The following is a 22,835-nucleotide window of genomic DNA, read 5'->3' as shown; positions in this document are numbered from 1 at the left end:
ACGCTCTAGTCATCCCATAATGGGACTCATGTTGAACTCCCAGCCTGGTGGGTCATATCCCAAGACCGCACGGCGAGGAGGCAAAAACTGCGAAATTACTCCAGCACTTTCCATCACTGCAATGCGCTAGAGGTGCTGTTCGCTTGGCAGTGAACTAAGGCTGAAGCAGTAGCAGACTCAACATCAGTTTGATCAGGGAACCCTTAGACCCTAAGTGCTGGGGAGGGCCACGCAAGCGGGTGACGAGGGATGAAGGGAACCGGGCAGGGACGTCAAACACAAGTGGGCCCAAACATGCTTCCCGCCTCCGTTCCAATTATGGGCCGACTATCCATGGATGCTCTTCGACCATGCAGTGCCTCATACTTGAGGCCGCATTTGCTTAAATAGAAGCCATGTGCCTCCTCAAGTCGACCTGTTTACCATCCAGCCTCATCCATTCTTTTCTTGAGTCTACCAACCAATCCAGTCATTTCAGCTGCCTACCATGGGCAAGTATTCCCGTGCAGCTGTTGCTGCTCTGGCAGCCGCAACGGCCAATGCCACTTCGCTCTCTGATCTGTGTACCGTGTCCAACGTGCAGTCTGCTCTGCCTTCCAATGGCACCCTTCTGGGCATCAACATGATCCCCTCGTCCGTCACCGCGGGTGTCACCACCTCCAGCGGCGGCATGGGCGGCGGCATGAAGCGGGCGGACAGCTACACTTACTGTAACGTGACTGTCGCTTACACCCACACCGGCAAGGGCGACAAGGTCGTTCTCAAGTATGCCTTCCCCAGCCCGTCTGAGTTCAAGAGCCGCTTTTACGTTGCTGGTGGCGGTGGCTTCTCGCTCTCCAGCGACGCAACTGGCGGTCTCGAGTACGGCGCTGCCTCAGGTAAGCTGTCATGAACAACAATCCTGACCATTAAGACATTATCTAACGTGATCAAGGTGCCACTGATGCCGGCTACGACGCTTTCTCCTACAGCTACGATGAGGTCGTGTTGTACGGCAACGGCTCCATCAACTGGGATGCCACCTACATGTTTGGTTACCAGGCCTTGGGTGAAATGACCCAGATTGCCAAGCCCCTTGCCCGGGGCTTCTATGGTCTGGACAGCGACAAGAAGATCTACACTTACTACGAGGGCTGCTCCGACGGTGGTCGTGAGGGTATGAGCCAGGTTCAACGCTGGGGATCCGAGTATGATGGTGCCATCACTGGAGCTCCCGGTAAGCCAAACCCTGACAGACTTCTACAATCAGAGCGCATCGATCCCTAACCTTTTCCCAACAGCCTTCCGTTTCGCTCAGCAGCAGGTCCACCACGTCTTCTCCTCGGCCGTCGAGCACACCATGGACTATTACCCCGAGCCGTGCATGCTCGACAAGATCGTCAACGCCACCATCGAGGCCTGCGACCCTCTGGACGGCCGTACCGACGGTGTCATCTCGCGTACCGACCTCTGCATGCTGAACTTCAACCTGACCTCTGTGATTGGCGAGTCCTACTACTGCGCCGAGCAGAACTACACCTCCCTGGGCTTCGGCTTCAGCAAGCGGGCTGAAGGCAGCTCGACCAGCTACCAGCCCGCGCAGAACGGCACCGTGACCGCGGAGGGCGTCAAGCTCGCCCAGGCGATCTACGACGGCCTGCACAACAGCCAGGGCGAGCGTGCCTACCTGTCGTGGCAGATCGGCTCCGAGCTGTCGGACGCGACGACCGAGTATAACTCCGACACCGGCGCGTGGGAGCTCGACATCCCGTCCACCGGCGGCGAGTACGTGACCAAGTTCGTGCAGCTTCTTAACATCGACAACCTGTCCAACCTCGACAACGTCACCTACGACACGCTGGTCGGCTGGATGAACACGGGCATGATTCGCTACATCGACAGCCTGCAGACGACGGTGCCCGACCTGACCGAGTTCGAGTCCTCGGGCGGCAAGCTGCTGCACTACCACGGCGAGTCCGACCCCTCGATTCCCGCCGCCTCCTCCGTGCACTACTGGCAATCCGTCCGCTCCATCATGTACGGCGACCTCAGCTACCAGGAGTCGCTCCAGAAGATGGCCGACTGGTACCAGTTCTACCTGATCCCCGGCGCCGCCCACTGCGGCACCAACTCCCTCCAGCCCGGCCCCTACCCCGAGGACAACATGGAGATCATGATCAACTGGGTCGAGAACGGCGTCAAGCCCTCCCGTCTCAACGCCACCGTCTCCTCCGGCTCCTACGCCGGCGAGACCCAGATGCTCTGCCAGTGGCCCACCCGCCCGCTCTGGTCCAGCAACAGCAGCTTCTCCTGCGTCCACGACCAGAAGTCCATCGACTCGTGGACCTACGAGTTCCCTGCTTTCAAGCTTCCGGTCTACTGAGCTGGCCTTGCCTAACCCCATACTTTCGTCGCCGTGACTACTCGATAAGAGCTCTTCCGCTTCTAGCCACCCTGTACCCTAGTATTAGCTTTATACTTTAGCCTTATCAATCACTCTTATCTGTACCATCTGACAAACACCTCCACAAAGGAGTCTTACAAGACCATTCTATCGTGCACTAAAAACAACCAAGACTGAAAGCCTGCCAAGCACAACCCATGCCTCATAGACCCCCCACCACCAAACGTCGCCCGCCCCCCCGACACCGAGACCTATCTTGGCCTCCCTCAATTTCCCCGAAAAGACGCAGAGCACACGTCACTGCCAAGAACCTCCACGGCACACCCAGACCATCTCATTTCATAACAATTCCCATGAAATCCCGAAAATCCCCAGAGTAAAGCTCCAGGCCCAATCAGGGTGCGGCCCCAGGCACTCGACCTCAAGCGCCCTTCACGCCACCAAGCGACAAAAAGAAAGAGTTCGAATCTATAATTGCATGTCACTAAATCCCAGCCCCAACAGAATCAGAAACAAATCCCTTCAAATGCGTAACCCCTCACCACCGATCGGCAGGAACCACCTCCGCTTGGAGGTTAGGGATCCACGTAATCCTTCATGAGAATCTAGGAATTTTAAAGAATTTTAAGGGCAACGGAGCTGTAAGTGGGGCGTTGAGGCTTTGCGTGATTGGTGGGCAGGAAGATAGGGTGGGCTCCACATCGGGGGTCGGGGGTGTTTGAGCGGTGACCTCCGAGGGGGGGGGGTTGTGATACCCCAATTTCAGGCTTGTGCTTGGGTCGGAGGGGTTGCTCTATGTGTTGGGCTGGGGAGGGTGGTTTTGATAGGGGTTATGGGTATAGCTATGGTGAGGGGGGTAGAGGGTTTGATGTTTTTTGGGGAGTAAGGGTAGGGGATTGGTACAAGTAGATTGGGGGAACACTGAGATATACTATGATTCGGTCCCTGACGGAGAGTATGGCTGAAGCATGTGGTCGATTTTAGCGTGCTACTTTCGCACAAGGGTAGTTCAGTAATGATGCAAGAGAATAGATGAAGTGAGTTGTGGGGTCGGGTTTCATGGCTACTTGAGCCATTGAATACACAGAATGTGTAGGCGTAGCGGCCACGGAATTCTCAATTGTGCTGGAATTATAGCCTAGACTTAGGAGAGGAATATAAGCACAGCAGACCCAGGAGAATACATCAAGCACGTCTTGGTGGCGCAATTGGTTAGCGCGTACGACTGTTAATCGTGAGGTTGAGAGTTCGATCCTCTCCTAGGACGTCATTTCTTTTTGCTTTGTTTTGTCTTGGTTCTCTCGGCCTGGTGCCCTTATCTCTCTGTAAGACAGAGTGCAGCCGGTATATTCAAAGCCCAGCTTATGATCCGGTGGCTAACTAGTCTAGTTGTACCGTCATCGAGTGATGTCATATTTATCGCCGTGGTGGAAATTTGGGCATATCAAGAAATGCTTACAATTATAAGCGAGAGAGGAGGACGATGAACAAGTAGTCTTTGGTCGATAAATCCGACAACCAGGTAAGTGAGCAGAAAACGAGCTTTAGTAGAGAAGCAAAAGACAAAGACCCCTGCTATTTCGATGTGACTGGGCCAGAATATGTAGTCGGTGCATGTTTCGTCCCATCCTGGTACCAAGTAGCTAAAAACAACACACAAAACAATAAGAAAATACTGCCTGTTGTAGCGTCCCGAAGCAACCAAGACCCTTCCCTCGAGAAAGCATGCATGCCGGTTATCATTACATTCGCACGTGAAAGATCGCAATAAACAATGTCCGCCGCCTAGAACATTCAGTTCGCTATGCTACCGACTCTCCCTTCGCTAAGAGCTCAGCCTGATCCCGCAGAAAAGACAGCGTCACGCTCGTCTCATTCCCTTTTTCGAGCATATACTTCGACACGCCCGCGCTGAACTCGATCCTCCCGACGTCCGGCGCCATGGCAATGCGCCAAGCCAGCAGATACCCCGCCACATTCCAGGCCACTTCTTCCGCGACGGTGGCAAACGTGGAGGCATGGAAGTCGCCGGTCTTGTTGAGTCGTTGGTCGAAGTTCTCGGTTTGCGTCTCCACCCACGCATCGTAGTGCTCGAACACGGATGGAGGGTAGACGGGGGAGCTGAGTACTTCGTCCGCCTCCAGCACGCAGTCGCCTTCGTCACCCCGCAGGTCGTCGAAATCGCGCCAGATGAAATCCGTGCCCCAGTCGGCGAAGATGCGGTAGTGGCGGGGCGGAGATCCTGATGTAGTGGTGTCCTCGGGTGGCGCAGCCAGAGGCTCGCGAGTGGACATCTCGACGACCATGGGATTCGACAGGGACGACTGAGCTTCCTGTGCACTCTTGATCGTGAGGACCAGGTCGAAGTTGGTTTCCACGAGGGTGGACTTGGTATCTGACTCAGAGAGAGGCTCGTCGACGAGGCGACGCCATGCATCTCCCAGGTTTCTGATGGCTTTGATGTAGCGTTGCGACAGAGGCTGGCGGGCGAATACGGCCAGTGGCTTGAGGAGGTCGGAGGGCATGGTGGCGTACTCTGCAGCTGGAGGAGGTGGTCTTTCTATGTAATGGGTTGCTTGATGAGGTTGCTGAAGAAGGGGGGTGAGGTAGGACAGAGTGCATGATACTTCCGTATCATACATTTAGCCCCTCATTTAAGCGCTTAAGGATTGGTTAGTAAGCCTAGTCAGGTACTTACATGTATATAGTAGCATCGTAATGGGATGAACGCTAATTACCATAATGATGGACAGGAGGAAAGAAGCCTTGTGAATCTCCGTTAAAAGAATGCCTCTACTTTTGGCAAGCCACCGCTGAACGGGTATATGTCCCCTGGATGCCAGCATCCGGCTGGAGCAGCAAAGAAGCTCGGCACTGCTTCCGCCGTATCTTTGGCCTTTCCAAGGCCCTGTTGAGACGCCCACCTGACATTAATAACATTTACAGACCACCTAGGTTCCGTTTCCCCCTCTAACTAGTCTATGGTTTGGCTAAAACTGTCTGCAGTAGGTAATGGTAGAGGCCCAGGGAAAGGGAGGGAAAGGAAGACCCAATGCTTCTTGTCCAGCACAGGAAGAGAGCGACTGCGGCGGCCAAAATAATACCACCGGTTTCGGATTCTCGCGGGCCACTTAAAGGGCGTGGCTAAAACAGTAGACTGGCTGGATCATGTGAATAGGAGCTGGATGTCTGGCCAGGAGAATGCGAAGTGGGATTGCCATGTCTGAGGCCTTATGCACAGCCCCAAACACCGTCAAAAGCCTTGAATCTGACCATGATCACGCGCTGCAGGTGCTACTCAGGGTATACCTCAATGAGCTGAGAGAAATTTCAATCCAAGACAGCGGAGGGTGTTCGTCTTGGCAGGTGATCTCTCCTCCATCCCGTGTTTCGGGGCTTTGATGATCACGTGTCTCAGTACGAGAGCCAGGTCTGTGACAACAGAGGAGAAGAACCGAGACACGGAGCGAAAAACACGAGGAGGACAAAGAAAGCAGGATACTTTATTAAGACAGAAATCAGGCGAAGTGCGGCGCCAGGAGGCTCCTTTCCCTCATCACCACATCAAATATCTTCGGCTCTCCGTGTATCGCATGGTCGGCAAGACGCTGGCGCTGCACAGGAGAGAACTGGCACAGACTCTGTATCCAACTGCAGTTGCCGATGTTTACGCCGTTGTGAGTTGTAACTCCGATAGTCAAAAAGCTCTACGAGGAGTGATACAGCCAAGAGGCTAACGCCATAAACTATGTCTGATGCTGAAAGGATATCCAGAGACAAGACCAAGATCCCGCCGATTTCACTTCCTGTAGAGCAATGAGTTTGCTATCTAGCGGTGAAGAAAACATCTCCAGTCATGGAACAGAGAGTTGCATGCCCATCCTGCCTTGTAGACGGTACCCACGAGCACAACATATAAGGGAGCCAGCGATCCAGCACTGTCAAACCACATTACACTTCAACCTTTCACAAACACCGCACCAGCCGGCTTTCGCTGAGCTCTCTTGTACCTGGCCTATCCTAAAATCTCTCTCCTCTTCACCATCTGCCTTACTGTGTCTCTCCATTTTACTCAGAGACGTCCCTCCCCCCCCGGCTGAACCTCAACCCTCATATCGAAACTACCCCGTGTCAAAAATATCTCAGCGCCGTCGCCACCGCAGCGATGAGTTGGGGCTCGAATCCGTCGGGCATACCGGAACAGTTTGGCGTCAACGGGTCCGTCAGCTCCGGCCAGGCACGTCCGGGAGATTGGCAAATGCGATCGGACCTCAACCCCTTCCATCGGCCACCGGCATCGACACCGTTCATCCTCGGCGAGTGGGAGGCGACAATACCCCATCGCTCGGGCGGCGCCTATCATCTCAGGGTGGACGGCCGCGGCGGGCTTGCGCTGTCCGCGGACGACGGTTGCGGCAAGCATTCAGGGTGAGATGGGGCTGACCAGTCGGAACCCGCTCGGTGGCTCGGTCATGGCCTACGCGAACCGGATGGGTGACATGCAGACTACCAACTGGAACGGATATGGAGGCATGGTGACCGCCAGCGCGAACCGGGCCGGGGCGCTTCGGCTGACGGGCACCACCCCCTATGGCTCGGCGTCCGCGGAAATGAACACCTTCTCCGGCTCCTATAGTGTCAACGCGCGCGGCTTCTGTGACCGCCAGTGGGTGATGGGCGCGGCCGGCGGCTTCAGCTTCTCATCGCCCGGTACAGGCGGTCCCTCCTGCTTCGGTGCGCCCAATACCAATGGCTTCTTGCTGCAGTCGAGCAGCACAGCCGCCTCCTCCGGTTCCGGGGAACCAGAGGAGGTGGTGCGTCGCGAGTTTAGCCGACTTTCGTTGCAAGAGCAGCCTCAACATGGGCCCTCCTTGCTTGGCTGGGATTAAGCTGGGCGGTGCTTGCGGTACTTCAAACCCGATGCCTGGAAACGCTGCAGATTCCATTGTTATACCGCTGGAAAACCAAGCCTCACCGCAGAAGGTGCCGTTACCAATGCTGGAAGCAGTGCAGCAAGGCATTCTTAGGTACTGTACTAGGTACAATACTAGCTATGGGACCGGCGCAAGAGCTTTTCCATCAAATCTGCTGGTGATTCATGAGCTGGCTGGGCAATTTATCCTCCAATGTCGTTTTCGGGGTTTTCTTCTCTTATCTTTTGTGGTTCTGTGTATGTTGAGTGTTGAGGCCAGATTTCGGGATTTAATTAGAACTATGTTCATGTCAATTTCCACTACTATGCTTCAAAAAGGTAGCAAATAAGTCAGAAAGAAAAACAGATTTCTATTCGCCAAAAGTCAAACGCCTTGGGAATTAGTTCTAGTAGACTGAAATCACTCAAGCAAAACCTTTTCTATGCCTTGTTTTTCTTTCTTTCTTTCCACCACCCCTTTTGCTCATCTTCCCTTCTCAATAACAAATGCGCGTGGTCATGGTTTGGCATGCACGTCAAGTTTTCCTATTTTCTAACAATAGCGGTCATCATAGTGCATCCAGACCCTCTCCCAAAACGGGTTCCGGCTCCAACTCCGCGAGCCCCAACAACTCGCGCGCTCCCCGCAAGACTTGCACATCCAGAAGTAAGCGCGGCGGCGCGCAGGGCGCGAACCGCAGAAGCCAGAGGCTCCCACTTGGCTCATCGATGAGGACATTGTGCAGCTCGCCGGGCCAGAGCTCGCCGCGCCGCCGCAGGGACCGGACCGCCTCGCGGAGCTGCCGGTACCACCCGCGTCGCTGGTCGAGCGTTGTCTCCTAATGTCTTATGTCTGGCAATCGCAGGGTACTGGGTATGTAGGCCGTCAGGACCGCGGGGAAGGGCCCGTTCAGATCCAAAAACCCCCAGCAGCTGCGGGCAGCGCACCGAGGGGTGGAAAGAACCTGCCATGGAGCTGGCGCGCTCCAGCCGTTCCACCCCGGTCACCCACTCGTCCAGCCGCTGGGGCCAGTCCAGGAAGTCGCACATCATCTCCACCCCGTCGATGGTGATGTTGTAGTACGTTCCGGCTCGGACTACGAAGTTGATGCGGACTGCTGAGGTGTCGTACTGGGGCAGGTGGCGGAGGCGGGCTTGGGCTGAGGGCGGGAGCATGGGCCATGTGACGGGGTCGTCCGTGTAGTTGTTGCTGCTGGTGGCGGTGGCGGTGTTGTCGCTGGCAGGAGCGCCAACACTCACGTCAGGTGAAGGAACCGGGGTCCGATTGGGGCGACCGAGACGGATAGGGATGAATTGGGACCGCAGGCGCTCGAAGTGGTTGGGGAGGTGCGAGGTCATCGTCATCATCATGTCGAAGTGATACTCACCGATCCGGGCGATCATCTCGCTCCACTGTTCCTCCGCCACGCGCCAGCGCATCGGGCTGGTCTGTGGCTGATTCACCAGCCGGTCTCGAGACTCGAAGATCAGGTGGGCAAAAGTCCCACTGGACTGCGAGTCCGGGGGTGGGCGCACGAGTGGGACATGGATACTGGCCTCGTAGGGATGCTCGTAGTGCGGACGGGTCCACAGCACGTTGAATCGGAAGATGAGGTCGTCTCCACAGGGGAAGACCCATTTTGCGCGCCAGGTCGACTTGAACAAGGGGCTGGGGGGCTCGATCTACCGCAGCCCGGTCGACCAAGGGTAGGAGAGAGGTTTGGGTCGCCGCCGCACATCGTCGGGCAGCACGTTTTCCGGACGGTCAGGGAACAAAATCCCCGGAAACGGCGTGTCCAGACCCATGACTCCCTGCACCTCGTGGATGGCTGCATCGCGCACCCACCGCGCCTAGTTGCTGGGGTTCCAGAACTTTGGGTTGTCCTGGATGCAGTAGATATAAACCCGCTGGCTGATTTTGACTCAATACTGCCAGCCTGCTTCAATCACCTCCACGACCTCCGCCGCCGACAGCGTGAATCGGGGCACAGAGCTCAGCCTTCCTTGCTCCGCCAGCTCGATCCGTGTAGGACTACTGGTGAGGGATCGCCGGTCGCCGAGATCGATGCCATGCGCGCGGCCGGCATGGGACGACACCTGCATGGATACCAGATGAGATGCGAGGATCGTCGAGGCCTGTGCCCCACTGATGCGGAAAATTGGCCGGCAATCGAAGGTCAGATTGCGGATCGTGTCGCCCTTGCACGGGGTGTCCGACCATAGCTGTCGCACAATATCGAGTCTGGCAACGCTGTCCGGGATCGCGGAGCGGACGATGGCAAGATGGAAGACTCGTTTCCTGAACAAAAAGGTAATCGCTGCGTGATCTTGCTCGGCCTGGAATCTGATCACCTCAGCCTCTACATCAACATCGGGGTTCCCAGGTTTATCACCCATAGTGAAAGACCAAACAGCTTTGCTTGACAAGTGAGCCGGTTGGGGAGTTGAAAATTCAGGAAGATGCGTCTCGATGAGCGCCGGCGGCAGTGCTTTTATTTGTGATTCTTGATTCTTACTGAACTTTTGGAAGCCAGAATTGGAGTCCATGATCCTAGCTACAAGGACTGCATTCTTCGTCTCGTAATCTCACCCACCGCAATCAGGGCCGCGGTGAAAGAAAACCTGGGCTCGCAGAACCAGTTAGGGTTCCATCTTGCGGGCATTTTTTTTGTCGTCGAAAAGGTACCGCTGCGTCACGTGCTGTAGATTTAACCACCAGTGCTATCTTTGTTCTCAGTTTGGCTGGCTGTCGTCGTTTCTGATGTGAAACCTAGTGTCAGTCTCGGAAACATACTTGTGGGATTCGTCCCTTGCAGATGCTATGTGTACTGTACATTTATGAATACCAGGAAAAAGGACTAGCCATATTGGACCGACTCTGTATCCATTGTAGAGAGATAGATTTGATATATAGTGTACATAGTAACAAGACTATGCAGATATCAACATCCGAGTATTTAAAGAAGTTGACATTAAAATCTCAGTGATAAGCCGAAACTTAGAATGAACATTGCAATAAAAGTATGAAGTTTACATATTCTTTTTTCTTCTATTATTAAGAGCACGAGTAAAATACAGTTCAATTTCTAAAAATTAAGAACAAGCTACACATGAGAAGGTGGCATAGCCCTGTCAATGTTATCAATGAACAGAAACAAAATCCGGACCTAGAATTTTGAAAGTGTTCCCCCATGGACCAGAACCCCAAACCACCATCATCGCTGTTGCTGGAAGCCGAGAGAACTCGAATCGGGGTGATAAAACATTAACCTACAGTTTAATACTAATGTGGCAAAAGAACCTTGAAGATTTGAATGGTACATTTCATCGCAGTCTCAAAAGACACCTTGCTTCTCGATACAACAAAGCAAGCTGCCAAGCAGTGGAAAGCATGCTTGCCTTCTCCTCAGCAGGATATCAGGTAATGGCCTATCTGCTCACCCAGCGACTGCCGGCGGCTGAGTCGGTTACTTTGAGACCCCATGGCCGAAGATTGCTGGAGCATGGAGTGATGAATCTCGATTGGAAGAGAGAGGGAGACAAAGCAAAAATTGTGGAGAGAGTAGGTCAAGGAAGATACGCCTCCCTCAGTGTTGGAGAAAATCAAAATATTCATTGGTATGCCATAGATCAAGAAATGTACGCACTGTACATCCGACGTAACATCTCTGCGAGATGTACCCATCTCCGGATCCGGCCAGCCCTTAGTAGCACACCGACTGCACCTCGGAGAGGTCATCACTCCAGGATTTCCAGTCCGATCCCAGACTGATAACCTCGTCGTCAGTCAACCCGCGACGGGCATTGGCGGCTTTTTCGAACTCGTCCGGGGTCCGGACCCCGCCCCCTAAGGCGAGCTCGAAGATATCCAAGATCGCCGAGTCCGGGTCGGTGACTACCCCGTAGATCGTACTGCCCAAGGCGCCCGCGTCCCCAATGAGCGACATCATGTCGGCCAGCTGCTCCAGCCCGTCCGAAATGAGCCGGACCTCTCCCAAGAAGGGGACAATCATGAGGACGCCAAAGATGATCTCCTCGATCATGGCCTTCTTCTCCTCCGCCGACGCCTTGTCGGCGACCTCGACCATAGTCATGAAAAACTGAAGGAGAGGGCGAAGGGTAAATGATATGAACTTTTCGATGTCCGTTGACCGAGACTCTTGGCAGTGTACGTAGGTAATTGGTGGAAAATAATAGTGGAATCAAGTTCAACACTCAAACATCGCGAGGATTTGTAGAAACCAAAATCCCCAGCTCAAAGGCTAGATCGGGCTGAAATGGGTGGTAGTGTAGGGTACCTTAATCGCCAGAAGTCAGGGTGTGCTAGGCTGTAGCTAGTGCTGAGAAACCGTACTGTTCATCCAAGACCGGCTAGCTGTTCTTTTCCCCCGTAGAATAGGGGTAATCTCTCAATTTCGGCCCAATCTGTGCCTGGATTGATTTGCGGACATGAGTGCTGGCATAGTCCTAGTAGTGCTCGGTAGGCCTTACAGATCCAGTCTAGTATACAGAGTCCACGGTGGGGTACAACGCGAAAGACCCCGACTGTAAGGGTCTTATCGCGAGGTAATGCATCCTACTATTAAGTAAATTAGGGTTGGGTAAATAAGATTCTGGCCCGGATCCGGAATAGCATCCCATTGCCGCAATTCCAGGCGATCTCGGTGAAAAGGAGTAGTTTCAATAGTGGTAGAACCGTTGCTTTCATTAGCAGCCTCCAATCTCGTCAAATGCTCACTAGTGGCAAAATCTACCTAGCGCCTGCCTGTGGCGAGATTGCCGGAAAATTAACGAAACCCCTGTCTCTTGTCCGCGGAGTCAAGTTGCTTTGAAATTCGCAGCCGTTGAAGGACCCTGGGGAAGTCAAGTAATACAGAAGTGCGGTGCATTGACAACCGAAGATCAACATTCCAAGCCTTTCAGGGATGCACCCAATCCCGAGATCTCCGAATTTTCTCAGTAGAGACAAGCCTTTCAAGTAGGGCATCTAAAGATCCGAGCAGTGGGCCCTGGTGAGCTCTTACCTAAAACAAGCTCATAAAAAACTCTTATCAGCAACGTGAACGGACGCCGGTGGTTTGGGACCCCACCTATCCCACCCCACCAGGGACTCGGCTGTCCTGAGCTAAGATAGGCGACCATGCCGAATCTGTAGGCCATTCCGGCAAACCATTGAATGCGTTATTTGCGTTAATTGAAAGCACATGCCGCATATCTATTATCATGGCCCAAGTGTCAAGACAAGTTACCTACCTAGCGGTGACCTCGGAGATTATTACTGTGCTAACAGAATTCAACAAACACCCCCCTGAATAGTCACTCTGGTAGTTTCCTAGGGGACTGGTTTTACCATGACCGACGAACCCTCATGCCCGGCGCGATGTAACAAATGAGATAAAGGGGCCATGTGTCTCAGCATTGAAGCACCGGAGGGCCCTGAATAGCACAAGATGTTGTTGTCTCACTCCATCTTTCTGGGTCTCTTTGCTCTCGCTGCGACTACGATCGCAAGTACCGCTTGTCTAGACAACTCCGTTCGTGATACCATCGCCTTCTTCAGTGGAACCGCTCTGACGTTCGGTTCCAACTATACCAATGCAGCAGACTGTGGCCACAAATGCTCGACACTTCAGGCATGTCGAACCTGGCTCTTCACCAGTGGTGGCCAGTGTGAACTTTTTCGCCACTCTCCGGTCGCAACAGCACCCAATCCCAATTTCACCTATGGTTTGTGCGGTCAGGGGAGCAGTCCTTCCCAGAGCGTTCGGCCGTCACTCATGTCATCTTCATCCCATCTGATTCACAAGACTGCAACATCTTCACCCACTTCTAGTATGGTAGGTCTCTTCCTAATGCATGAGTGGTTCTCCCAACTCTGATTGCTCGTTTGTTGTGATTTCACTGACCCTTTCACTCGGCTCAGATCCCACTTAATGCCGCTAGCAAACAGCATCTTCAATTCCACAAAGACGGTAGCCATCATCACCATCATTGAAAGACGAAGTCGGGGCCGAATCGCATGTTAATGCTGATATTTATTCTGATATCTGACCAAATGTGATGCAAAGAAAAAGACCTAAAAAGACGTGCTTTGGAATGAGCATGAGTAAAAGATAATCTTGAACATGGAACAACGCCGGCCATTGCGTAACGGGCTCCCAAATAGGCTAACCCGTTATAGATTACCCCCTTGCCGTAGTAATTTACGTACAGAACATCCTATATATTCTCGAAGTCCGGCGGATGTATCTCTTCAAGTTCCTTCTTCAGTCCCCTCCACCTCCTCGGCTCAGCAGGGGACAGACAGGCAATAACGCAAAGCAGAACTCGATCTCCAGCTACCAAATAATCAAATATGAGCGACAGAACAGAACAACCCCTGCAATTTGATAACACTGGCTCATGTCCACTTCGAGTGCCAGGATTCAGCGGAATTCCCCTGGACTATGAGTTCGATTTCAACCAACGCTTTGCGCATGGAGCACGCGAGAATTACTCAAGAAGAGCCATCAGGCTCACAGCACCTGAGGTCCAGATGTTGCGACTCATGGAACGGATCACAGACATTCCGAACTGGGAACACGATGTGTTTAACGAACAAAATCTTGCCCAGTGGCGTGCACAGGCATCTTCATCTTACGCGAGCCTTGACTCGAACTCAGATCAGGACGTGGACATGGACCTGATCACAACGAAGGCATGGTTCTGGTGCGTAGCGGAACTGCAGGATAAGGCTAAGGGTCTCCGGGACACTGGATATGTCATTGTTCTCAATGCCGACTCCGGCGTAGGCAAAATCGACGACGAGGCTCTGGGGGATGATCTCCAAGAAGCACTCCGTCCGCTCTTGCCGACAAGGAAGGGTGGTGGCATTCACGATTTAGTAGATCCGTCGCTTTACATGTTGGTCTATGGCCGGACAACAGTTCTCAGCCACGGTGGTCGGGTTGCTCTGCCTGCGGCGGACGGCTCAATCTCCCAGTTCTATCCGCCTTCCACCGATCCCAGACTAGCCACGGCACCTGTGCAGGATCCCTCCAGGAGTATAACGGCTCTGATACCCCGAGAACTCTTTTATCTTCAGGATAATCTCAAGTTACAACAGGTTTCCTTTCGCTTCCAATGGCTGCCTTGCGAGGTGGAGTTTGCGGAGCCGTCGGGGACGGCAGTACGGATCACCTCGTATATCAACAATCTCCACCCAAGCCATACCCAGGCCTATTCTTATTTCTCGCGCGATAGGACCGTGGAATGAGGTCCTAGTCAAAGGCGCTGGCGGGCGCATGCCTCGGCGCATCTATACCTATGGCGTCACAGACCGAGAAGAAGAATGTCCCATAGATGTAGACCCGCCGGAGGACATTCTCCCAGTCGTGTGGAATCAGAAGATCACTCGACGCGCCTGGTCTCCGGAGCAATGGGAAAGTCACTGCTCCAAGGTGCGAGAGTATTTGACTTTGCCTGATGTGGATCCCAAGTACCGTGTCTTCGAACCCGAGCCCGGGGATCCCCCTGAGACGGAGGATCTTCTGGCTTGGATGACGCCGGAGATGTGGGCATCCCCTGCACGCGTCGCGGAGATTATCCGGGCGAAGTTCAGGCGACTGCATCGGTTCTCATACCCCGAGCCCGGGATTTCCTATACGTATGAAGACTGGAAAAGAGGCCAGACCGCGAACCCGATCTTCGGGCCATGGCCATCTGACCACGAGTTCGACCCGCCTCGAAATCACGAATACTACTCGGTGTCGCTCGAAAATCAGTTCCGCAAACAGGGTCTCCAGGTGATTGTTCAAGTCTTCAGCATCGATCTGACGCCCGAGGGATGTGGTGGTGACGATGGTGCCCATGCATACCCCGGAGATCCAGAGTTCCAAGTGGACGGGATGCTCAACGAGCATATTGTCGCCACCGCACACTTCTGCTACAGCGCGGAGAACATCACAGAGTCCCGCATCTCCTACCAACAACGGGACAGGTTGCACATATTCGGCCATCAACCGGACCCCTTCTGCATCTACAAACTCTACGGAATCCCTCCCTGTCCGGGACCGGGCGAAGACCCAAACGCTCTGCCGCTGCAAACCCTAGGGTCCGTCGCCGTCACTCAAGGTCGTTTTCTCATGTGGCCCAATGCCTTGCGATACAAGAGGCTTCCGTTCTCCTTGCTCGACCCGAGCCGCCCAGGCCATCAGCGGTGCGTCGTCTTGCGGCTGGTGGATCCCCACTATCGCATCTGCTCGACTCGGAATGTGCCCCCGCAGCAGCACGATTGGTGGCGCAATGCGGTCTTGGCGAATTCCGCCACGACTCCGCTCTCGACTCTTCCCCAGGAGCTGATGGACATGGTCATGAAGGAAACAGGGCCTTGGCCGATGCAACTCTCCGAAGCTTTGCAGCACAAGGCAGACTCTGAGAAGGAGCGAGAGAAAGCCGTTCCGCACCAGCTTTTGTACATTCAATCCTACGATTTCTGGTGGGAATTGAGTTAGTGCCGAGCAGGCGGTTTTACACCACAGTATGTTACCGTTCAGATCATGGTGGTTTGTTTTTTCGCTTTTTCGTCGATGAAAAGTCTTAGATGCCTATAACAACTTGGGCTTTGATTGACATAGATCGTGTGAGGGACATTGTAACTTTCACAGGGCTCAGTACTTATCTGAGTAGACTTGAGTACCACGAAACTTCCACCAGCCTTTACAGACAATGGACAGAATTCGCAGTTTGAGTCGGATCTTCTAGACCCTTTTTCTTTACCAATCTCACAAGAAGCACTCTTTCACAGAGTTGTTACTTTCCATGAGACTGGGCAATGGAACCATCTTCGCTCCGATATCTTTAAGATTCTTGCCCCCTTTTGGAGCTCCCACGATGGAGTCTTTGAGACGGGAAATTAGAATGTCCTAAGTCAATAGATTCCTGCTAGTCTAACCATCGTAGTTCGTTACATTTGCACAAAGATGGACCATGACTTGCCGTATGATACATCATCTCCGGAATGCCTATCCGTTCCGATCTATTGTTGGAATCAACATATTTGGGGGCTGATTGCACTAACTATGTAGCATGTATAGCGGGAGTAAGGCTATCTTTATGGCTCAATCTCAATAGAAGGAATAACTATGGGGCAGTGAAGAAGAGGAATGAGTCGAGTTGCGCTGCCCCTAGGAATCAAACTTGCGCGTCCCCGTAGCACACTCGGAAGCTCGGATGGTCGGATGCACCCGCACTCCGGAACGGGGGACGGAACCAGGGTCTTCCGACAGGTCCCAGGTTTTCTATGTACACCTCGCCCCGGGTTTCTACCGGGATTCCCAAGACACGGAACTGTAACGGGAGAGTGGATATGCTGTATCGTGCATGGCTGGGTGAGGGAGAAGCCTGTCAGCATGCATTGGCAAAGCGCTTCCTCATCAACCTAATTCTAAGGCTCCGGGCACGTCTTGTGACTCCCTTCGCCCCTCTCCCTTGCCCCTCTTCATGGTTACGTCGTCCATTTTGCTGAGGAATCTGGGTTGAACAAGCCTTAGCAATGGCATCAGCAATACTAATAGGTTGTACCGGACTGGTGGTAAGCCCCGACCACGCCTTCTTGGCCTTTTAGCGTCGTATCCTGGTACAATGTACGGCGTGCCCGATTTGCACACTTACTGACCAAACACTCCGGGAAAACGATAGGGATCTCACATCCTCCGAAACCTCATCTCCAGCGAAGCCATCACCTCAATCAACACCTTCTCCCGCCGCCGTTCTCCGGAGGCATCGTCATCAGATAAAGTCCACGCCTTCGTCGCTTCAGACCCAGCCCGGTGGCTTGCCCAGATCACGCGGCCGTCCGGAGGGCAACGACCCGCGATCTTGTTCTCCGCGTTCGGGACGACCCGCGCCGCGGTCGGCGGCAGCTTCGAGGCCCAATCCCGGATCGACCACAGCCTGCAGCTCGAGCTCGCACGGGCCGCCCGGCACGCGGGCTGTCGGGTGTGCGTCCTGGTCTCTTCGTCCTTCGCCAGTGAGCGTTCCTGGGTCCCGTATGCACGTATGAAGGGTCGGATTGAAGCCGATCTCAAAGCGTTGCAGTTCGAGAAGACCGTGATTCTCCGTCCCGGGGTAATATTAGGGGATCGTGGTGAGAGCCGTCCTGGGGAATGGCTCGCACAGGGGCTGGTGCGGGGCATTGGGATTGTAGCTCCTTCTTGGGGGAATGCGCTTGGTCAGGATGCTGGTGTGATTGCTGAGGCTGCTTTGAGGACTGGACTAAGGGGCTTAGAGGGGGGTTTGGATGGGGGAGATGACGGTTCTGGGGTGTTGCTTGTGGAACGGAGTGATATCGTCAAGATTGCGAGGATGGAGCCAGTTTCTTAGCTTCTTTTGTAAGAAAGTTCGGTGGGGCTCTTTAAATCATCACAGTATTATCGCAAAGTAGCATGTGTTAGTTCTCTCTTCTCTTATTTGGCCTGTTAGTCTAGCATAGAAGTAGTGCTCCTGCGTAATGTATAGTACATGTACTTTGTTCATGTGGACACAAGATATTGGTTGAATTTTGCTGTTGGTGATCTAACATCTACTCCTTTACTTGCCTAGCACACAGTAACGTCATTGACCTCTTGTTGTTGTTTACTGTGTGTTTGATCAACTGTGTCGGTATGTTCAAGTGAACTAACCACGTGGTCCAGGGTTATTCACCAAGTAACTATCCACGCAAAGGGAAGTCAGTCAACTACAAACACCAAGACCTTATAACATTCAGACCGAATCAGCCTTCTTGGCCTCCCTAGTTAACATATCAAAGTCTTTTGTGAACTAAGGAAACGAGTATCTTTGAGAAGGAGCTGCGAAATTTCTTTGCTGAGACATGATATGAACCCTCAGCTGCACCACATTTCAACAATTTCATATCGGCTATGGACTGAGCCTATAACGACTCAAACTGCTCCTTAGCTGACAGCAGGTAAATGGATAGTTAGACGCCGTAAAGGGAAAGGTGGCAGTAAAAAGGCATGCGGCTGGGTAGGTATTCACAGCGTTTTCATCTTGCATGTAACACGCTCTTGCTTATCCTCTCCTCTCCTTCATTCTATATCATCCGCTGCCTTTAGAGGCATTCTTTCTTCTGACCCTGGTCACTCCTGCGTGTTCTCCGTCAGCTAGGAAATCAAGCCCGTGCGTTAATACCCAGCTGAGGCTCAGTGGATCAACCTCCTCGCAGCTATCGAGTGTTTATCCAGCTTCTTCTTTTAAAAAAAAGTCCACTCCCCAAAAGCGGGTCGCGCGCGTCCATAATCATCCCCCAATATGTCCCCCCGAACCCCGACACGATCACAATCACAAGCCCATCTGACCTTCAAATCGTGATCGTCGAAAAGTCATCCACGCCCCAGGAAAATGAGCCCCAGCCCCACAAAAGCAAAACCATGAACGTCGACCGCGCCACGCTCATCAACGGAAACCAGTACTTCCAGAACATGCTGACCAGTCACCGCTGGGCAGAATCCGACCGCGCGACGATCACCCTGCACGACGACCACATCGTCGCCATGGAGGTCCTACTGCGCAAGCTACACGGGACCCTAGACGCGATGAGCGTGAAGGAGGTCTCCGTCGCGGACGTGTGGCACCTGGTGCTCGCGTGCGACAAGTACGGCCTCAACCCGAAGGACTTTCTGGCCTGGTTTGCATCGTGGGCGGAATACGCCGAGACCCAGATCAAGACGCTTTACGACGGCGACGAGCTGAAGTACTATCGACAGATCCTGTTCCCGAGCTGGGCGACCGACCATACGACCCTCTTCGCTGAGGCGACCAAGTCCCTGGTCTACGGGAGCGAGGAGCATATCGTCGAGCGCAACCCCACGAAGGTCCATCACATGCATCTGCCGCCTCGGATTCTGCGTGAGTATAAACATTCCTTCTCCTGATATCAACCAGGCACGACTGTTACCTATCTAACGCCCAGACTCCCCGCAGAGCAAATGAAGGCCGTCCGCGGCCGCCTCCGCAACATCGCGCACAAGGACCTCTTCAGTTGGATCGCGACGATTTTGAGGTCCCCCACCCCCTCCCCGTGCTGCGAACGCACCGTCTTCGAATTCTTCCGCGAGCTACAGCGCATCAGCGTCTGGCCCTTCGAAGAGTGCATGCGGCACAGCAGCATCGACGATCTGGTCTTCCGCATGGAGAGGTTCGACGCGAGCAAGATGCGCGAATACACGGATCCCGGGACCCGGAAGCCGGTGGATTGTACCCATTGCGGATGCAACTGGGAAGCCGCAGTGGCCGGCGCCGCGAAGCGCGTCGAGGGATACTTCGATGGGCTGTGTCTGGACTGCATGGACAACACGAAGAATCTGGAAAAGGGCGGCGATCGGGACCGGGATTACTGGGCGTATATGCTGCCCCGGGATTGGTACGATGTAGGGTGCCGGATCAAGCATGGCGAACCGACCTGGTATTTTAGTTTCATGGGGAGGCGGGAGAAGAAGGGGTTGATTGCGGATGTTTAGGGCGGGGGTCTACCTACCTCATGGTTGAGACTGGCTTTGGGAGGTTGGGGGCAGGCTGTACTGCTCTTTGTGGCAAGGCTTGCGATCTGTGGTAAATGATTCTTGTGGACGATCTCTACGATCTGCTTTGTTCTGTAACCCATGGCTTACTTGCGCGGCCTTCATATCTTCGTTTCCCAACCTCTTCCTTTGCGTTCTTCTCCTACGCCTATCGTGACTATAAGAGGATCTTTTGCAATAATGTCATATATCTGCCCCATGATAAACCCAGCACTCAACAAGACATAAAGGGAACTGCGGGGAGCACTGACAGAGAGCTCCCGCCCCGGTACCCTCTTGCAGTGACGGTATAGAGGAGACCGCTGCAGTCGCCAGGGCTCCTATCTCCGCACCGTGTAAACCTTTTTCAACATAGCTTTACAGCTACTACTCGGCTCGGTACAATGCGATTGTCATTTCCGCCGCTGTCATCAACCCACCGCCCTTCGTCTCTTTTGTACCGCATTCTATCCAGATATGATCTGAGGTTTATGAGCAAATATACTCTGAGAACAAGATGAAACCGGCAGATCCGAAATTATCAATCATGTCTCCACTGGCAATTGTAACAGACATCGCTGTATATCAAGGCTTGAACAGCCCGAGGCCCAAGGAGTAAATATACCAGCCCGACCAGATAAAAATCTCCACCATCTCCACGCGTCGAACCTACCACCCCGGATCAAGAATCTTCGAGGGCAAAAGAAGTTGGAGCTGCGGGGAATCGAACCCCGGACCTCTCCCATGCTAAGGGAATATTATACCACTAAACCACAGCCCCGATTGTTGAACACGGGCTCGAGAATGTGCTACCTATTCTAATGCATTGTGCTGCAGCGCGCTTTCGGGTTACGTCAGAACCCCCCTTGGTAAGAAAATCCCTTTGTGCGAGAGTATCTATCAGAATTCCGGTGGTTTAAGAGATTTTGTATACTATCTAGCGAATATTCTTACTGGAGAAGGGTGGAATGAATACCTCCGTGCTGTTTCTCGGCTCGTTTGGGGTGATGGTGGTTGTAGTACTTTCGAGCGAAATATATTTACGACGGGGTCCAGAGGTCTTTGCGGGTAGCCCTAATCCAAGTCATCGGAGTCCCTCCAAGGCCTGCACGGTAAGATTGCAAGGAAGATCCACCCACACAACTGTAACATATCATAGAAGCAATAGTTAAGCTATGCATACAAGCAATAAGAATTTGATTGAGCCTGTCATGTACACAGTAGAAAGGCCACCAGAAAAGAAAGCGAGAGGAGACCACACCAAGGACCTGCGCGGGCCCTACCGTACTTCATATACGCACCCGCAACTCCTCGGCCTTCCCACTCAATCCTCGCCCCGGAACCCCATCGCCGTCCAGCTAGCCTCCACCCTCTCCCGAATCTCCCGCGGATACGAATGCCGGAAGTCAGCCGCCTGCCAGTCCGGCCCCGTGGTATACTCCGACGGCATCAGCGCATCCGAGACCACCTTCCCGCCCTGGGTCGGGGAGCCGTTCCCGTGCGACATGTACGGGATGAGGGGGAAGCCGCGCACGTCTTCATAGAAGTACTCGTCCAGCTGGGGGCGGCATCGGGTGCAGAAGGCCCAGATCACGTCCTTCCAGTTGTAGACGTCGATGTCGTCGCCCACGAGGACGAGCCGGTGGATCGTGTAGCCGGCCTTATGATTGAAAACCAGGTCGCCGATTTGCTTGCTGAACGCGGCCGAGGTGGTTTTCAGACGGCGGAGGGCCGCGGTGTCGATCTGTAGGACCACCCAGGTTACTTGGGATTCGAAGGGAGACATCGCCTCCTTGACGGGGAGGCCGGCGTCTTTGCAGAGTTGGTGGATCTGAGCGGCCGCGAGGGGGCCGATCATTGTGTGCTGTTTTGGGATTAGTTATCCTCTGAGGGGATTTGGGAGGGAGCGGGAATAAGAATAAGCGGAGGAAGTGAACATACCGTTTCGTCGGTCAGACGACCGCAGTTGGAAACGGGGAGGATAGCACCGGTGCGGTAGGTGATCTTGTTGACCTTGTACAGGGGGCAAGGGTGCGAATCGCCAGGGAAAACATAGCTGAGGGTCATTGGTTAGTCTAACAGCGACGCGAAAGGAAAGACGGGTGCCCAAACATACCCGTGCATCTCACCGAAGGGCCCCTCGGGCACCGTCTCGGAGATGCTCATGGTTCCCTCCAGGACGATCTCGGTGTTGGCGGGCACCAAGAGATCATTGGTGTCGCACTTGACCACATCAATGGCGTGGCCCGTGAACGCGCCGATATGGCCGGCCTCGGTCACCCCGTCCGGGATGGGCATGCTGGCCGCCATGATGGCCGCTGGCGGAACCCCGAAGCACAGCGACCAGGGGACATCCTTTCCGATGGCCTTCCACTTCTGCTGCATTTGCCAGATATGTTGAGGTGGGATCACCAACCCTGTAAGATGGTTCTTATCGTAGACCATCGCGCGCGCAATCGACCAATTGGTCCAATCGCCCTCGGGCGAGGATATAACATGCATGCCGTAGGTCTGAATGTATCTGCCCCCGTCGGCCTGGTGTAGCAGGGGCACAGGGAGTTTCGTCAGGTCGAACTCCCCGTCATTCAGGACATTCTCCTTGCAGGCGCCCGTGGGGACCACCCGGGGCGGGATCGGCTTCTGGTGGGCTGCGGACATCATCTTGTCTAGGATGTCTTTCATGCCCGCAGTGGGCGGCAGAGCCAAGTGGCGCGCTAGCCGGCCATAGCGGGTCTTGGGGTCGGCGCGCAGGGAGTTGGGCGCGCCCAGGATCCGGAAGAGACCCTTGTCGGCGCCCTTGAGGTTGTTGAACAGCGGGGCCTTGTCGTCCGTCTCGCACACCTTGCGAATGATGGCTCCAGCCTCGAGGTCCGGATCGATCTCGCGGTCAATCTCAACCAGGTCGTTGTCCTGCTTCAAGGCTTCCACATAGGAACGGAAATTCATGTGGGGGAGGTCTTGGACGGAGGGGTCTTGGTGGTGGTGGTGAGGCATCTTGGCA

General features: G+C 54.0%; 9 protein-coding genes and 2 non-coding genes across 11 annotated transcripts; 6 read left to right on the top strand and 5 right to left on the bottom strand.

Moving 5' to 3' along the window:
* Positions 1-446: 446 nt before the first annotated feature.
* On the top strand, positions 447-2,403 carry BO72DRAFT_513459 (putative tannase). Its single transcript, XM_040949475.1, has 3 exons — positions 447-878; positions 935-1,216; positions 1,281-2,403. Exons 1-3 carry the CDS (start codon positions 488-490, stop codon positions 2,360-2,362), a joined length of 1,755 nt encoding a protein of 584 aa, XP_040799472.1. The 5' UTR covers positions 447-487; the 3' UTR covers positions 2,363-2,403.
* Positions 2,404-3,576: 1,173 nt separating this feature from the next.
* Positions 3,577-3,650, top strand: BO72DRAFT_t185. Its single transcript has one exon. It is a non-coding gene; the product is annotated as a tRNA-Asn (tRNA).
* Positions 3,651-4,185: 535 nt separating this feature from the next.
* On the bottom strand, positions 4,186-4,908 carry BO72DRAFT_498116 (uncharacterized protein; the record flags this gene model as incomplete). Its single annotated transcript, XM_040948747.1, has 1 exon — positions 4,186-4,908. The coding sequence occupies one exon, from the start codon at positions 4,906-4,908 to the stop codon at positions 4,186-4,188; it is 723 nt and encodes a 240-aa protein (XP_040799471.1).
* Positions 4,909-6,548: 1,640 nt separating this feature from the next.
* BO72DRAFT_498115 (uncharacterized protein) lies at positions 6,549-7,272 on the top strand (the record flags this gene model as incomplete). The annotated part of the gene is made up of 2 exons (XM_040948746.1): positions 6,549-6,778; positions 6,831-7,272. The coding sequence occupies 2 exons, from the start codon at positions 6,549-6,551 to the stop codon at positions 7,270-7,272; spliced, it is 672 nt and encodes a 223-aa protein (XP_040799470.1).
* A 592-nt stretch (positions 7,273-7,864) lies between these two features.
* On the bottom strand, positions 7,865-9,958 carry BO72DRAFT_513451 (uncharacterized protein; the record flags this gene model as incomplete). The annotated part of the gene is made up of 5 exons (XM_040949474.1): positions 7,865-8,116; positions 8,244-8,978; positions 9,033-9,146; positions 9,246-9,850; positions 9,886-9,958. The coding sequence occupies 5 exons, from the start codon at positions 9,956-9,958 to the stop codon at positions 7,865-7,867; spliced, it is 1,779 nt and encodes a 592-aa protein (XP_040799469.1).
* Positions 9,959-10,819: 861 nt separating this feature from the next.
* Positions 10,820-11,389, bottom strand: BO72DRAFT_513449 (uncharacterized protein; the record flags this gene model as incomplete). Its single annotated transcript, XM_040949473.1, has 1 exon — positions 10,820-11,389. One exon carries the CDS (start codon positions 11,387-11,389, stop codon positions 11,000-11,002), a length of 390 nt encoding a protein of 129 aa, XP_040799468.1. The 3' UTR covers positions 10,820-10,999.
* A 1,356-nt stretch (positions 11,390-12,745) lies between these two features.
* BO72DRAFT_470089 (DUF4246 domain-containing protein) lies at positions 12,746-15,787 on the top strand (the record flags this gene model as incomplete). The annotated part of the gene is made up of 3 exons (XM_040946998.1): positions 12,746-12,965; positions 13,712-14,477; positions 14,512-15,787. The coding sequence occupies 3 exons, from the start codon at positions 12,746-12,748 to the stop codon at positions 15,785-15,787; spliced, it is 2,262 nt and encodes a 753-aa protein (XP_040799467.1).
* A 985-nt stretch (positions 15,788-16,772) lies between these two features.
* BO72DRAFT_433167 (NAD dependent epimerase/dehydratase family protein) lies at positions 16,773-17,657 on the top strand (the record flags this gene model as incomplete). The annotated part of the gene is made up of 2 exons (XM_040943192.1): positions 16,773-16,866; positions 16,974-17,657. The coding sequence occupies exons 1-2, from the start codon at positions 16,828-16,830 to the stop codon at positions 17,655-17,657; spliced, it is 723 nt and encodes a 240-aa protein (XP_040799466.1). The 5' UTR covers positions 16,773-16,827.
* Positions 17,658-18,706: 1,049 nt separating this feature from the next.
* BO72DRAFT_498110 (uncharacterized protein) lies at positions 18,707-19,795 on the top strand (the record flags this gene model as incomplete). The annotated part of the gene is made up of 2 exons (XM_040948745.1): positions 18,707-19,184; positions 19,260-19,795. 2 exons carry the CDS (start codon positions 18,707-18,709, stop codon positions 19,793-19,795), a joined length of 1,014 nt encoding a protein of 337 aa, XP_040799465.1.
* Positions 19,796-20,543: 748 nt separating this feature from the next.
* BO72DRAFT_t182 lies at positions 20,544-20,615 on the bottom strand. Its single transcript has one exon. It is a non-coding gene; the product is annotated as a tRNA-Ala (tRNA).
* A 543-nt stretch (positions 20,616-21,158) lies between these two features.
* On the bottom strand, positions 21,159-22,780 carry BO72DRAFT_382490 (UbiD family decarboxylase; the record flags this gene model as incomplete). The annotated part of the gene is made up of 3 exons (XM_040941476.1): positions 21,159-21,698; positions 21,776-21,890; positions 21,951-22,780. 3 exons carry the CDS (start codon positions 22,778-22,780, stop codon positions 21,159-21,161), a joined length of 1,485 nt encoding a protein of 494 aa, XP_040799464.1.
* Between the last annotated feature and the right edge of the window lie 55 nt (positions 22,781-22,835).

The sequence above is a fragment of the Aspergillus fijiensis genome (genome assembly GCF_003184825.1).
Source record: "Aspergillus fijiensis CBS 313.89 unplaced genomic scaffold BO72scaffold_37, whole genome shotgun sequence".
NCBI classification, from domain to species: Eukaryota; Fungi; Ascomycota; class Eurotiomycetes; order Eurotiales; family Aspergillaceae; genus Aspergillus; species Aspergillus fijiensis.
This window is presented reverse-complemented; position numbering and strand designations above follow the sequence as displayed.